Source organism: Lissotriton helveticus, chromosome 9, assembly GCF_964261635.1.
Source record: "Lissotriton helveticus chromosome 9, aLisHel1.1, whole genome shotgun sequence".
Taxonomy (NCBI): domain Eukaryota; kingdom Metazoa; phylum Chordata; class Amphibia; order Caudata; family Salamandridae; genus Lissotriton; species Lissotriton helveticus.
In genome coordinates, this window is record NC_136070.1 from 1273993531 (window position 1) to 1274009018 (window position 15488).

Below are 15488 nucleotides of genomic sequence, written 5' to 3' on the forward strand. Positions count from 1 at the left end.
GTTCAAATGCAACTACACATTGGATTTGGACACTGAGAAAATCGTTGTACTTTCTTTAATTAAAATTGGTTTCTTTTACACACCACAGGTTATCATGACTCTGCCACGGTAAAATCACTTCTTGGTCACTGTTCTCTTGGCTTCATAGTCAGTAAGATTTCCTTTTTTTTCCCTTCGCTCCGGTGATGAACATTTTGATGCGGTGATGAGGAGGCCTGGGCGTAGTTCGTGGAGTTTTGCAACACGAACTCCGCGAAGTTACAAAAAAAACTCAGTGAAGTTCTGCGAGTGGCGGAGTGCAGTGAGAACTGCAGTTTGTGCTGGTATTCCTGCGGCTCGGGTAAATACTACCCAAGTGGCAGCTCGCGCTCACAAACTTACTGATTGCGATCGCAAACTTACCATTCATGATCGCGAGCGGGGAAAAACCTCTGCTGCAAAGTGGAGTTTTCTGCACTCCGAGAAGTGCAGATAACTCTGCGAACGGAGCAAAGTTCACTGCCCAGGCCTAGTGATTAGGTGGAATAGCCATCATCCACAAGGAGTCCCTCAAGTGCACAGCCACCGCCGACCGCACCACCCCATCACATCAACTTTCAAATTAATACCGACCGCAAAACATCGGTCAGAGGCACCCTCGCCTACAGACCCCCGAGGCAGGGCCGGTCCTAGGCCTTCTGAGGCCCCGGGCGAAAGGGAAGATGTGAGGCCCCTCTAAGTGCCTTACTGTCTGCGCGAGTGCGCGCAGCGCTTTTCCTGCATTTCATATCGGGCCCCCTGCTCTGTGGTCTATTCTGCGGGGCCGGCGGCGGGGCCCCCTGAGCGCGAGGCCCTGGGCAGCTGCCCATACCGCCCATGCCTAGGACCGGCCCTGCCCCGAGGACCATGCCTCACCTTCTGCGAGGCCATCTCCGACTTCATCACTTCTTTAGCCATCAATACTGAACACTTCCTCTTCCTCAGAGACCTCAACTTTCACCTGGTAGATCCCAAAGACATCAACACAACCAACCTACTCGAGAGCATGGACATCCTCTGCCTCTCTCAACTAGTCATGGACCCCACGCACATCGCCAGACACACCCTGGACCCCATACTCAGCCAGCAAAAGAATGAAGTACAGCCAAGCCACATAAATCACCTAGTCCAACCATTCCATCATCCATTTCCACTCGCACATCACTCCCCCCCCCTCCCCCCTTCCCCCACCCCTCAGCTCTCCTACCTGGAGCAAAGTGACTAAAAACCTCTGGAACAACCTCCCTCACCGCGACACCACCACCGACCTTAAAGTGGTAGTCAAACTTAAACGCATGGATGAATCACTACGCCGACATAGTAGCACCCCTCAAACCCACCAAACCCTCCCCAACACCACAGCTGGCTCACCCCAAATGTCCAGTCACTCCAGCGCACCTGCAGAAAACTTGAAAGGATCTGGCGCACCAGCAAAACAAACACTGACTGATCCAATTTCCAACTAGCCCTCAACAGGTATCATCACCAACTCAAAAGAGTTAAGAACATCGCTCTAGCCCCCCTGCCTTGGAGCCAGCTCCAACTACAGCAAAGAACTATTCAGCATTATCAAGGAATTCTCCATCCCCCACATCCACTGAGAACACAGTCACCCCCTCTCAGAAGCTCTGCAATTACCTCGCAGACGTCTACAACAAAATCCTCACCGTCTATGAAAACTTCGACCCCCCCCCAATCTTCTGCAACCGAACTCAACAATGTCCTCAACCTCACTGACCCCCCCCCCCTCCCACACACACACACACACACACTCCAATCTCACCAACCCCTTGGGAACCACTCTCCATGCATATAACCACCACCATCATGGGCTCCATTCACTCTGGAGCACCCAGGGATCCATACCCCCACTGCATGTTCAACCTCGGCAACAGCAGCATCAGCAAGGAACTTGCCACCATCATAAATGCATCCAATGCTTTGACCTCTTTCCGGGAGTCATGAAAACGGTGCCAGTTCAAACTGCTCACCCACTCCTGTAAAGCCCTACACAACAAGGGACCCGTATACATCAGCCACAAGGTGAACTTCCACCAGCCCACCCGTAATCTATGATCTGTATCCCTCTGCATCGTCCACTTGCCCCATATTCATCGGAGCAGCGGCTGCAACTTCTTTCACCTGGCCGCCAGATCCTGGAACAGCCACACCTCCAAACAGCCCCCTCCCTACAGGAATTCAGGAAGGGCCTGAACACCTGGCTCTTTGACTAATCTACTCTGCAGCGGGGACCCCCCCCCCCACCCCAGTGCCTGGATATCCTCATGGGTGATCAGCAGCGCTCCACAAATCCTGATCGATGCCTTGCATTTAGCTGGGTTTGTTTCCCCTGATAGGTCAAATTAATTAAAGACACCCACAAATGGGTAATCATATTTTTGAAGCTGTGGACATTTGGTGCATTGAGTTGTCACCAAGAGCTTGACTAGGTGTCCACAGCACAGACCCTTGTGGTGTTAATCTATTTCTCCCAGGCTGCCCGTTGTGCCATATTGTGATTCTGGTGCACAATGTTTGGTGGGTCTGAGAAGGGCTTCTATAGAAAGAGTAAAAAGACTTCAAGTCACGGCTTCAAAGTAGAACATTACAAATAATATAGGTGGGGAGAAGCTAGGAACCAATTTTAGTGGACCACTGTAAGGTGAGGTGTATTTTTATTTCTTTGGAGAGCAGGTTAACTATTTTGTGGTTATTTATGGGTCACTGTGGGCTACAGGATGACATGCCTTCCCTTTATGGAAAAAAAAGGAGTACCTTTTTTAAATTAAAGTTTTGTCTATAGAGCAGAACACCCACTCACAAAATATAAAATGTAAATATTGCCCCACCCCCCTCCCCAAACACCACAGCACTCGCCCTCTTCCCTGCCCCGCTGGAATTGTAGTCAATTTTGAGGTCTTGCAAAAGTGATGCTTGCCTCAACACTGTTGCTAAACTGCAGCAGGCTTTGTTCATGCCCTCCCCAGACCATGCCACTGTCCTATGACTTGGACACCATGGTGCCCACCTAATTTCCTCATCCGGTAGGATGATCTTTCCTAGACATGGGTTTCACTGCCCTTGGCATCTTAAGAGCATTGATGGTGCCCAGCGCATGTTTATAGAGTATATAGAAAGTGCCAACTGGGGAAAGTAAGGAAGGCAGCCGGCTGCCATCTTTAAAGACAAACCTCTCATCCTGGAGATCTTAATAAAGATGAAACCTCTCTAGGACTGGGGTGTTTTGGGTGGGCATTAATGTGGTGAAAGAATGCTATATTTGGCTGTAAGTTTCCACTTCAGATCTGATATTTGTTTGGTCAGTTTTTGAGGTCTGTATAAAAACAGTCTCCTGGCATTTATACCAAGTCCCTGTGCAATGCCAACAACCACAGACAGGATTTCGACACTCTCCGTTAGTGAGCAGTGTGATAACACAGGAGAGTGACGAAATCCCAGCTGCGGCTGCCCGCGAGGCACTGTGGTAAGCCAGTAAACTACTTTTTCTTGCTTCTATAAAATTGTTGTTTGAGGGTTACTGAAGGCGAAGAGAGAAAAAAAGCTGTCGATGGAGTACTTTAAATGCAATTTAGGAGCTGTTCTTCTCTGTGCAATGTTCAGTTCTCTTTTCTTAGGCTATACTGCATTAGAAGGTATAGAAGTATTGTTATAGTGAATGGAGACACTGTCTATTCTGTATACAGTGAGTGTTGATGATGCAGGGATACTGAAACAAACAACACATTTGTAGTTCAAAAACCATGTGTTTTATACACCACAAGCCAACAGTATATATGCTTTAAGGTTATATGGCAGTGTTGTACTCTGTGTGAACCATTGTTTTTTGTCTATCAACGACGTTTCAACCCTTCTGTCGGGGACAAGGCAGAAAGCAATCTTCGTTTTGTCCGGTGGGTGAGCAAGAGTGACGCAAGCTGGCGCTCCTGACCCTGCTGCATTATACCTTGAACTCACAAGAGCACTTGTAATGAACAAAGTCCCAAATGCTGATCCTGACGATTGGTAATTTGTTCTACCAGTTAGGATGAAGACCTTCTACGGTACCTGTCTGAAGGGGCGAAACATGTTCGACATACCTATACTGACGAGTCACACAGACTACAAAATGATATTTTGTTTCCCCCAAAAAGCGTGCATTGGACTATAAATGATCTGTAGCATCATGAGGGTGACGGGTGGAGCAATCCTTTACAAAAGGGATCACTAAGGGATTAGAGCACCAACTAGAGGTAAGAGAGATATTGAAACCCTGTTGACAAGCCATTGACCAGTCTCCAGCTCTGACTATACAGGAAACCTTTAACTCAAGATTCCTAAATTAGAAATTTCTTTGAAACTCAGAAGAACCTCAAAGTCCCACAATTAATTGCCTTTTAGGTTCTCATTGAGTACTTCTGTTTCATTTAAGTATCAGCTAGGACTGTCCCTTTATGCATAACATATTTGGACTACTGTCAGAATCTTACATTTAAGTTTATCACAACAGGAATGCAATTAAGTCCCATAAAGGCAGACTACATGACTCTAGTCCTGCAAGCTCTCCACTGGCTACCCGTACCTAGACAATTAATGATCAAGGCACTTTGCATCGTCACCAGAGCTTTCCAACAAAAGATCCAACATCCCTCCAAATAAAATTGAAGTCATATAAAGACAACAGCACTTTGTGCTTCTACAGCGCCATGGTTCATTCATCCTGCCACCTTACAATAAGAAATCCTTCGAAGGCGCCCCTTTCTCATGTCATGTGGCCAAACCCTCGAGCTCTTTGCCAGCCAAGATTCAAAACTTTCAAAAACACAAAAAAATGTATCTTTTCCTGAGATGACTACATCAACTGCTGACCCTGGAACAGAGAATGAATAAATTAATAAAGTGAATTTGTAAAGTGCAGACTGCTTCCTTACGTCCATCACCACCCCCTTTTGTATCGCTTTGTTCGCCATAAGTTGGCAGGGTATGCTCAGATGTGAGTCCCTTGCTCACTTTGCCACTGGATGTAAGCAAGTCTGGCTGAAGACGGCTGGAATGCCAGAAACCGGTCTTAGGAAGCTTGTTTCCGGTCCAGGGAAGGCATGGCTTGACAGTTCGGGCTGGACTGTTCCCATGAGGCACCGGGTCAGACTGATTTGCATATGGCCATGTCTGAACTGGGGTGGCAGAGTGGGCTAAAGAACGGTGATAGATTAAACCCAGATCTGTTGACTGGGTGTGAGTGTTTGATTGGTTCAGATGCTCCGTCCATCACCACCCCCTTTTTGTACCGACTGCTTCCTTTGGAGCATCCTGACACGAACGAGAGAAGACACAAAAGTAAGCTAAGAAGATCCGTGCTGAACAAATAGCCCGGTCTTTAACTTTGTGTGAAAGAATGGGAAACTATCTTCTGACCATAAGTCATGGGTAAGAGGATTCCACAGCTTAGGGCCGAAGAGTGAAAATGCTCTCCTCTGCCCCGTGTTGCATGTTTGATACACGGCACAGCCATCAGCTGGCGGTTACAATATCTCATGGATCGGAGAAGTGAGACTGTTCGGTGTGAACAAACAATGGTTATTTCTTGTGCACGCTTGATAACAGAACAACAGCATCTTAAACTTAACCTGTTGATGAACCGGTAACCAATGCAGCTCCTTTAGATAAGAAAATGTCTGACAGCGGGGAGGTAAGTTGAAGAGTACTCTCTCCCCTGCATTTTGAACCTGTTGAAATTGCTGGATGGGCTTGTTGCGAAAGCCCAGGTAAAGCATTTTGCAATAATTCATGTGCGACAAAATGAGAGCAGAAACCCCTGTCTTCCACTCAGTTCCCAAAAGTACACGAATAACTTTCAATGCAAATTTCAAGTAATAGAAGCAGGAAGATCTGATAGAGTTAATTTGTTTGATAGGCGAGAGACTTGCCCATCGTCTTTCCAAGATTTCGAACTGCCTCTTTGGGAGCGGGGCCCAGCTCTGAAGGCCACCATCCAGGGAACCCAGTCACAGAGACTCCCTCAAAAAGAAGTCGATGAGTTCTGTATCCGTTTAATTCAAGTGAATGTTGCCTCATCCAATCTGCTGCTGATGACATGCAGCAGCAGATGAAATGCAGCTGAGAAATTTCTACCTAGACCTATTCGGGCCTCGTTCAAGGTAGCCACAGTTTGTGTGTCCTCCTACGAAAGCAGCACAAAACCAAAACTAGGAATTAGCTTGGCAGTAGGTGTCAATCAGATGTCTGAATGCTGGGTTCAAAATGGAGCCCTGCTGACCCAACACTTCTCTTGTAAATAGATTAGGTAGGCAGCAAGACACGTCTTCAGGTTATTAAGATATATTTATTAAGTTAGGCAGCAGAGCAGTAAACCTCACAGCTGACCAGACCATCAACTGCCAAGGCTGGATTCTTCACATCACAGAAAGAACACTCTTAGGTTAGAAGATAGAAACACTAAGAAAGGACTACAGACACCAAGTAGCCATATTGAAGAAAGTCTGAATATACAACAACTTCTAAAAGCTTTGAGCTGCCGTGCCTGAGATCTACTGCTCAGGAAGGAAATCGGCAACATAATGCAAGGTCGCAGATACCAATCTACCTGAGCTGGTCAACAAGGCAAGAATGTGGGATGGTGACCTGGAATGATTGTCATTCCTATCGGTTGAAGTATGATCCAGAGCTGTAGAACGGTCACTGGCCAGCACTCCATGCAGAGAAAACCCAGAGACAACCTACCCAACCCGTGGACTTCCATCCACCATGGCCTCGCAATGATCTCGACATATGAACAGAATAGAATAACTGAGACATCCAAACCGCTCGATATGCCTTTCCACTCCATGTTAGAAAGTCCCGCTGCTACTCAGCAGTTAGCGCTTTGTTTCGTGACTGCTGAGATGAAGGACTCCACCATAGCTCACCCCAAAACACATCCATGACCTAGCAAACCATGTATGCATTACCTCCCACCTCTAACTAGAAGCTGGAGTAGAGTAAAGCTAGTCCTCTTGATGGTCTGCATGTCTTAACCTGATATAATCTGTGTCACCATATGACATCTTAGACCAATTCACTACCTGACCCTCCATCATTAGCTGGACAGCCCTATAGAGGACCTGCGGAACCTTGTCTCCGACTGGAGGGCATTGATCCAAATTCTACCAGCCCGCTCCACTAACCACGCAATACCAACCACACAGGTCTGAAGAGACCCGAGTGATCTCCCCACATTACTGGTCACCAGAGGACTGTCGCATAGTTTACCCTGCAAGTTGCGAACAGTCGCATATCATCAGCACCGACATCTTATATTGTGAATGATAAGTGCATCTTTGCAAATCTTCTTACTTGATGTCTCATAACCGCCTTCTCGTAAAAGAGGACTGGGACAGGTTATCCAGGTATTGCTCTCATTTCTTCAACACACCTGTGTCCTCCACCCAATCTATACCGTCCCAGAGAGGACCGCGTCCGTGCCACAGCCAACATAGGAAATCGTACTGGGAACTTAAAAGACCAGCGTTGGCAAAGCCAATAGGTTTGCCATTGAATGTCCAGCTTTTGGCTTTGCCAGTGCTTATTTTGACAAAGTTTTCCTAAAACTTTATTGTTGGGGGATATGTGGGGCCACGTTAATAGAAAAAGACATTCGCTTAAAGCAAAAGTAGGCTTTGCCTCAAAGCACACATTGTCCTGACACTGAAGGAACCGCTGTGTGGGTGAGCTTCTTGTGAAAGAGCAGAGCGCAGTCGCTCACAGGGAAGCTAGTCCGTGTCTCAAGTGGGCTGACCCACTGCTTACAGTTTATGTTGGTGTAGAATGAAAAAATATGTGAATGACACAAATAAACTCCCATATGTAAGTATATTGTATATATAATTTTACTAAAACCAAAAGGTCTTAGCTAACTTCATACCCAAAAAATTACAAACACAATAAGGGACCTACAGTGCTAATGAGAGCTGCCAGCGTACCATAAACTGCGTTCTCTCAAATGTCCTTCATCTCACCAGCAAGCACTGCGTCCCATAACTAGGTGACCGCACCTCAGTGGTCGTCATGCTTGATATGGAAACACTTCCCACGTATACTCAAAGCAAAGGTAACACCCTTCCACCACACACCTCCACAGTGTAGTGTGATATCCGTGTGGGTACCCGCATCAGCAGCACCCCACATAGGGACTAACCCCCAGATTCATCAAAGTCCCTTTTTGCGAGTCCTTAATAGCGATTATTAAAGAATCGCTATTAAAGACTCGCAAAACGGGATTCATGTAGAAATCGCAATAATTATAGCGATTTCTACTGTCTCCTTATTTGCGATTTGCTAATTGCTAATCGCAAATAAGGAATGGCTTTCCCATTCATTCCTATGGGCCTAAAGGCCCATAGGAATGAATGGGGAGTCATTCCTTATTTGCGATTAGCAATTAGCGAATCGCAAATAAGGAAACGATTTCAAGGGTTCAGGGGTGCCCAAAGGATACCCTGTAGCACCCCTGAAATGCTCATGTACACTGGTGTTGCGCACACACATGTCCAAAGGACATGTGTGTGTGTAACATACAACTTAGAAAAATGCACTAAAGTGCATTTTTCTAAGTTTTCGCTATTTACCACGAAGTCAGACTTCGCGGTAAATAGCGGCCCCAGATTGCGAATTCGCAATTTTTAAATGGTTCATGAATTGCATTTAAGGAATCTCAAATTGAGATTCCTTAAATGCAATTATTCGCAAATTTGCGATTTCTATAAATGCGATTTTTGCATTTGGGATGATGAATCCCAAATGCAGAAATAGCGCTCGCAAAGGGCCAGATTCTCAGAATCTGGCCCTCTGCGAGCCGATTTCGGCTTGATGAATCTGGCCGTAAGCTCTATACAATACAATGCTGTCTTTTTCATTCTGTAGTACTTGTAGTCTCTTTGTATTTCTTCTGTAATTTATTAAGTAAGAATAACTTGTTTTAGATAGAGCCCCTCACACAATAGGTGCACATCTGTACACACATTATACTCCAAGGTCTGGGGCTGGGGTGATGTAGTAATAAAACTATCTCAATCTGCCTGTCCATCTCCTTGCATGTCCTCCTCATACGGTTTCCTTCTCTTCAACAGGTGCGTCTCCGTTAGCGCCTCGATGACCCAGCAACTTTTATCCGGCCCTCCACCGAAACCTCGGCCCTTTCGTGTCAATAACTATGACCGGAGCATCAGGAAAGGAGTCATGGCCGACAGCTTGGAAGATCTGGTCAACAAGGTGCGTATAGCGAGTGTACGCACTGTGCGTCTCCATCGCAGCGTTATCCGGTTCATGGTGACTCTTCTGTGTTTACTAGTCCAAGCCATCTCTTACTTTTCTTGACTGGTTCAGGCCAACTTCTCTGTGCATTACCAATGTCTTGACGACTCTATATGTTCCCTGGTTCAACTCCTCTCTTGCATATGTGTGTTTTTTTTAGTTTAACTCATCTCATGCAAGTATTGGTAGTTTGGACTGACTCCTCTGTATGTTTATTAGTTCAGAACAACTCTTGTGTATGTGCATTAGTTCAAATCCAGTTGTTTGAATTCAGACTGGTTCAAGCCAACTTTTCATCCTGTCACCTCCCTCTCTTCATTCTCTCTTTGTGCCTAGCCTTTACACATCTCTCTCCTAGCTTTTCTAGTTGTCTCTTTTACATTCTCCTTCATCCTCGTCTGATGTTCTACTGGGTGAAGCTGCCCTCATTCTTGTCTCAATATCCTCACCATCGTCTTGTCTTGTCTTCGCCTCACCTCTAGGTTCAAGACGCTCTGCTGGTTACCGGCGCCATCACCCTGGTTCTGGACGAGGACGGCACGGGTGTGGACACGGAGGAGTTTTTCCAGTCTTTGGAAAACGGGACCGTGTTTGTCGTGCTCGAGAAGGGACAGAAGTGGAAACCTGGTGAGGTGAGACATGTGAGCGGAGTGCGGCACACAGGGCGCTCTCTTTTCTACTCTGATGTGTAGCAGTTCACACCATTGCCAATCCACTCCTGATGCTCGTGAGGGTATCATGGTCTGTCATGTGATTTGCGCTTTTATTAGCAGGCACAATTCCATTAGGCTGCTGATGGTGCGACCAGGGAGCCTGAAAGCTAGGAGTGCAGTGATGCACACGGGTGACTCTGTCCTAATGAGTGGCCATGGGTTCGAGAGCTCTGGATCTGCTTGTAGAGATGTGTGGTCCTCTGGGGTTTGCTCTTACTTGTATTAATCCTGGTTTTCTGTGAAACCTGACTTCGGTGTGAGCTTGTCTTTTCCAATACCCAGAGATGCTGTTGCGCCATGTACAACCTTCAGTTGAATCAGCGAGTTTTTCAACAGAGTAAATGCTCCACGTCCAAGTGGACAAGGAGGCAAAAAGGTATATGTATCCTGAAAATTAAGGCAGGTGTCCTTCTTCATTGTACTGAGGATGTGGTGTTTATCAGTGGCACCGGTGTAGCGCCTCATCAGTGGCACCCATGTAGCGCCTCATCAGTGGCACCGATGTAGCGCCTCATCAGTGGCACCGGTGTAGCGCCTCATCAGTGGCACCGATGTAGCGCCTCATCAGTGGCACCGGTGTAGCGCCTCATCAGTGGCACCCATGTAGCGCCTCATCAGTGGCACCGATGTAGCGCCTCATCAGTGGCACCGGTGTAGCGCCTCATCAGTGGCACCGATGTAGCGCCTCATCAGTGGCACCGGTGTAGCGCCTCATCAGTGGCACCGATGTAGCGCCTCATCAGTGGCACCGATGTAGCGCCTCATCAGTGGCACCGATGTAGCGCCTCATCAGTGGCACCGATGTAGCGCCTCATCAGTGGCACCGATGTAGCGCCTCATCAGTGGCACCGATGTAGCGCCTCATCAGTGGCACCGATGTAGCGCCTCATCAGTGGCACCGATGTAGCGCCTCATCAGTGGCACCCATGTAGCGCCTCATCAGTGGCACCGATGTAGCGCCTCATCAGTGGCACCGATGTAGCGCCTCATCAGTGGCACCCATGTAGCGCCTCATCAGTGGCACCGATGTAGCGCCTCATCAGTGGCACCGATGTAGCGCCTCATCAGTGGCACCGATGTAGCGCCTCATCAGTGGCACCGATGTAGCGCCTCATCAGTGGCACCCATGTAGCGCCTCATCAGTGGCACCGATGTAGCGCCTCATCAGTGGCACCCATGTAGCGCCTCATCAGTGGCACCCATGTAGCGCCTCATCAGTGGCACCCCATAGGGAGAGGTGTGGCGCCGCGGCCAGGGCGACTGACGCTGGAATCTGGGGATCACGGTTCGATCCCCGGCTCCAGCGGCAGGTTAGCCCAGCACCATGTGACTCTGGGCAATAGCTCGCTTAATCTTCCCGACGTCCCCCAGCGCCTAGAGACCCTTACGGGTGATTGTGCGCTTTACAAATGTGGACTTTACAAATGTGGACTTTACCCATGTAGCGCCTCATCAGTGGCACCGATGTAGCGCCTCATGAGTGGCACTGATGTAATGCTTGTCCCCACCTGTTTGTGTGCATGTCCCCACATAACGGTCTGGGGCCCAGTCCTCCAGTTCCCGTCCTCTTTATCACCATCGTTGGCCTTTTTTTGTCATCTCTGCGCTGATCACAAATGACTCCTCCTTCTTCTCTTTCACACCTCAGCTTCACACTCCAATTCCCATCCCTCTCAGCGCTGCTAGCCATTGGGTGACTCAGCGCTGCTAGCCATTGGGTGGCTCAGCGCTGCTAGCCATTGGGTGGCTCAGCGCGGCCAGGCACGGGGTGGCTCTGCGCGGCCAGGCACGGGGTGGCTCTGCGCTGCTAAGCAATAAATGATTTTGCGTTGTTAGGCACTGGGTGTCTCATCACTGTTTGGCATTGGGGGGCTCAGTATTGCTAGGTATTGGGTGATCAGCATTGCTAGGCGTTGGGTGGCTCAGCACTGAGCTACAGCGCTGTTAGGCATTGGTTTGGCTCAGAGCTGTCAGGCACTAGATGGCTCAAAGCTGTAAGGCACTAGGTGGCTCCGCACTATTAGTCAATAGCTGGCTCAGGGCTGCTAGACAATAAATGCAAAAAGAACAATCAATAGACAGAATCCTGCACAATTTCAAACATTCACAACAGTAATGGTCTAATTCCATAGTTTTTTGCTCCCCATGCCATTCCTGTTCAGACCCAGCCATATGCAAATTAGTCTTGACCCTCTGCCCAATGGGAACAGTCCAGACCGAACTGCCAAGCCAGGTCCTCCCTGGACTGGAAACAAGCATCCTGGGAATGGGTTCAGGACATTGCCCCTAATTAGCCAGGATAGCTTGACTCCAGTGGCATGGAGAGCACTGACCCATGTCTGGGTATACCCGTCCCACTCTGGGTGACAAATGCAAAAAGAACAATTGAAGGACTGAATGATGCCACGAAACCGGTCCTCGGTAGCTTGTTTCCTGTCCAGGGAGGACCTGGCTTGGCCGTTCGGGCTGAACTGTTCCCATGGGGCTCAGGGCCAAGACTTATTTGCATATGACTGGGTCCAAACTGGGGTGGCATGGTGAGCAAAAATACGATGTATTTAACCCAGCGTTTGATTTGCTCTGCATTCCGTCCATCATATGTGTTTCTTTTGCTAGGCAATAAATGACTCGATGCTGATAGACGTTGGGTGTCACATCGCTGCGCGGCACTGGGTTGGGCTCTGCGCGGCACTGGGTTGGGCTCTGCGCGGCACTGGGTGGGCTCTGCTCCGCGAGGGTCAGTACTATTAGGCACTGGGTGGCTCTGGGCCGATGCACATCTCCTCCCTCATGCTCGAGTCTTTGAACACAGAAATGTATTTTCTGGCCTCCCCTGACCTGGCCTCTACTAGTCTCTTTTCTCTCTCTTGTTCCTCCTTGTTCTCCCTCTGCCAGAGGCCTGCGAGTGCTGCTGAACACAAAGGGCACTTTGGTTTCTTCATTTCCTCCACACACAGTGCAGCCTGAGAGCTTTGGCTCGGTTATGGATTAACCACCCCCTCCACTCGGTGAAGTCCCTCGTGAGCGCACTCAATACGAGCACGATGGACCACGGTCAAAGTGTACACATGGTGCAAGTGGATCTTTTTCTGCCTTGTGAAAGTCCTCCTCTTGCTGTTTACTCTGCCTTCACTCCACCTCCCTCCCCTGACCACTGACCATGAGTTTGTGTCAGTTCCAGCTCCTCGAGTGCATTGCAAAGTGTGTTCACAAGACCCTTATATCGCCAATGCCCACCCATCCCCTGTGCTCGGGTGTCCTTCACCTACTCGCTGTCCACAAATCCTCCGCAGGGTCCATCGATCACTCCACATTCTTCTGCTATGCCAACCTGATGGACCTCATGGGTGTAGCCTCTCCACTCACATTCAAAACTGCTCTTGAAGCCACCTCCTCAACAGGAAGTCTTGCACCTCAACAGGAAGTCTCAGTTCTCAACAGGAAGTCTCTCTTACAGAAACGTATCCAACGTCTTGCTGTACTCAAGCTATTCCTTACACCCCCAAACTCTTGCCCCTCTCTGATGGCTTAAAGTACAAAATGAATGAATTGTTTTGCTTTTTGTTACCTTCTTTATCCTCGTTACCTTTACCCACCCAGCCTTAAGTACCCACTCAGCCGATGATAGCTTCCTGTGTCGTGGGTTTTCTATCTACAGTTTCTTGTAGAAATGATATTTCTTGCGATTAATACAAATGCAATGTGGATTATCCTAGGACAAAAACAAGCTACCATGCATTAAATTCGGATGTATGACATTACAACGCATGCTTTTACATCGCATGCTTTTACAACGCGGTTTTTACAATGCATACCATTACAACGCATAGTGCCTTTAGGCGCTGGATAGGGAATAGTTTAATTTACTATTCCAACTCCAGTCCCCGTGGATAGTAGGGAAGGTGTTGGATAGTACATTAAACACATTCCCTACCCTAGAGCGCCCCCCAGCGCAATGCGTTGTAATGGTTTGTGTTGTTAAAAGTTGCGTCGTAAAGGCACTGCATGGTAAAAGTTGCGTTGTAAAGGTTGTTTACCATTAAATTCAAAATAAGGCGGAGTAGTATTTTCTGCTCTTCTCTAGAACAGTGGTTGAATACAAGGTTGAATTCCATTGAAAAGTGTGCATTACACAAGCGTCCATTGTTGGAATAGTTGGTTCTCCATGGTATCTCAATTCTTTTTCATTGTCCACAGAATTCTGGGTACCACCTCTCCCTCAGCCAGAAGCAGCCTCGAAGAATTGATGTGGCGCGTGTCAGCTTCGACTTATACAAACTGCATCCTCGCGATTTCATCGGCTGCCTCAATGTGAAGGCGACGCTCTACGGCAGCTACACGCTGTCCTACAACCTGCAGTGCTACGGAGCGAAGCGGCTCATGAAGTGAGTGGGTGGTTACAATCTGTGCGCTAAGGCACTCTACCTGCATACAGTGTGAAAACTGGCCTGTAGCACCTGTAATATTGACGTAAGAGCCCGCGCAGAGCTCGGGACTAGATAGCGACTAATGTGGTGCATCAGGAAGGCCATGTGTTCTGTTCTTGAATGACCATCTTAATTTTTTCTTAAATGTAATATTTATTTATGTGGCGTGTAACATGTAAATTATGGTCCCGATGGCCTCTCGGCACTTCTCATGTGTGCGAAGACACTTTTGATCAAATTAGATGACAGAGTGAGCAGACTATGGCAACAAAGTTGAGTAAAATGGCAAATTTTCACAGTGTGTTAATAGGCGAGTCTGCTACGGTCATTAAATCCTGCTGAATGTGATTCCCGGGTCTGCGACAGGCGTTTGATGGTCATCCTGGCCTTGGGCATCTCCAGGTGGGTGTAGAAGAGCGGCATTGGAGAATTGGGCCCACAGTTTGTCTGGGAGGGTGGGGGGAGCCTGGACTATGCTGATTATAGAGAAGATCCAACGTGTAATATGGAAAGTTTTTGTGCATATTAATGAAACGTTTGAATGCGCAAATTGATTTCTGCGTGGGATACTCCAACCATCTGATTCACAGAATAATGATCTGCGAATATATCTGATAGATCTGTAAAACAGAGAGAGCATTGGTGGAATTCTGGGATAAGTCAATCTGGGTGTTGCTCATTTGTGCAGCCGGTAAAGTGACATAACTGAGATAAAGTACCCCCTGACACCTTGTGCTAAGTCTTTTACGAACCATGCAGACAGCAGGTAGGACCAATGTTCACTACTCTGAAAGTGCCAATGGCACCCTTGCTAAACCACTGACTGGTAACGAACACTGGGGTTTCTGGAGTAAATTGTATTGTATCGTAGCATTTTTACAGAGCTCACTACCCTTATGTGGGGAAGTGAAGCACTTGCCCAGACTGACAACACTTTACACTGCAGAGGGTGTGTGGATAGAAAGGAGCTGTGTTTGGTTTGAGCCGATGCGGTGTTTACATGTTGTGTGCAATGACGACGGAA

At 47.9% G+C, this 15488-nt stretch overlaps 1 protein-coding gene across 2 annotated transcripts in view; it reads left to right on the forward strand.

Moving 5' to 3' along the window:
* CIDEC (cell death inducing DFFA like effector c) overlaps nucleotides 1–15488 on the forward strand; it is an 89176-nt gene that overhangs the window by 62259 nt on the left and 11429 nt on the right. For both annotated transcript variants that reach the window (XM_078661846.1, XM_078661845.1), the window contains exons 3-5: nucleotides 9141–9282; nucleotides 9807–9956; nucleotides 14235–14422. In XM_078661846.1, coding sequence (XP_078517972.1) covers nucleotides 9141–9282; nucleotides 9807–9956; nucleotides 14235–14422 — 480 coding nt within the window. The remainder of the gene's footprint in view (nucleotides 1–9140; nucleotides 9283–9806; nucleotides 9957–14234; nucleotides 14423–15488) is intronic.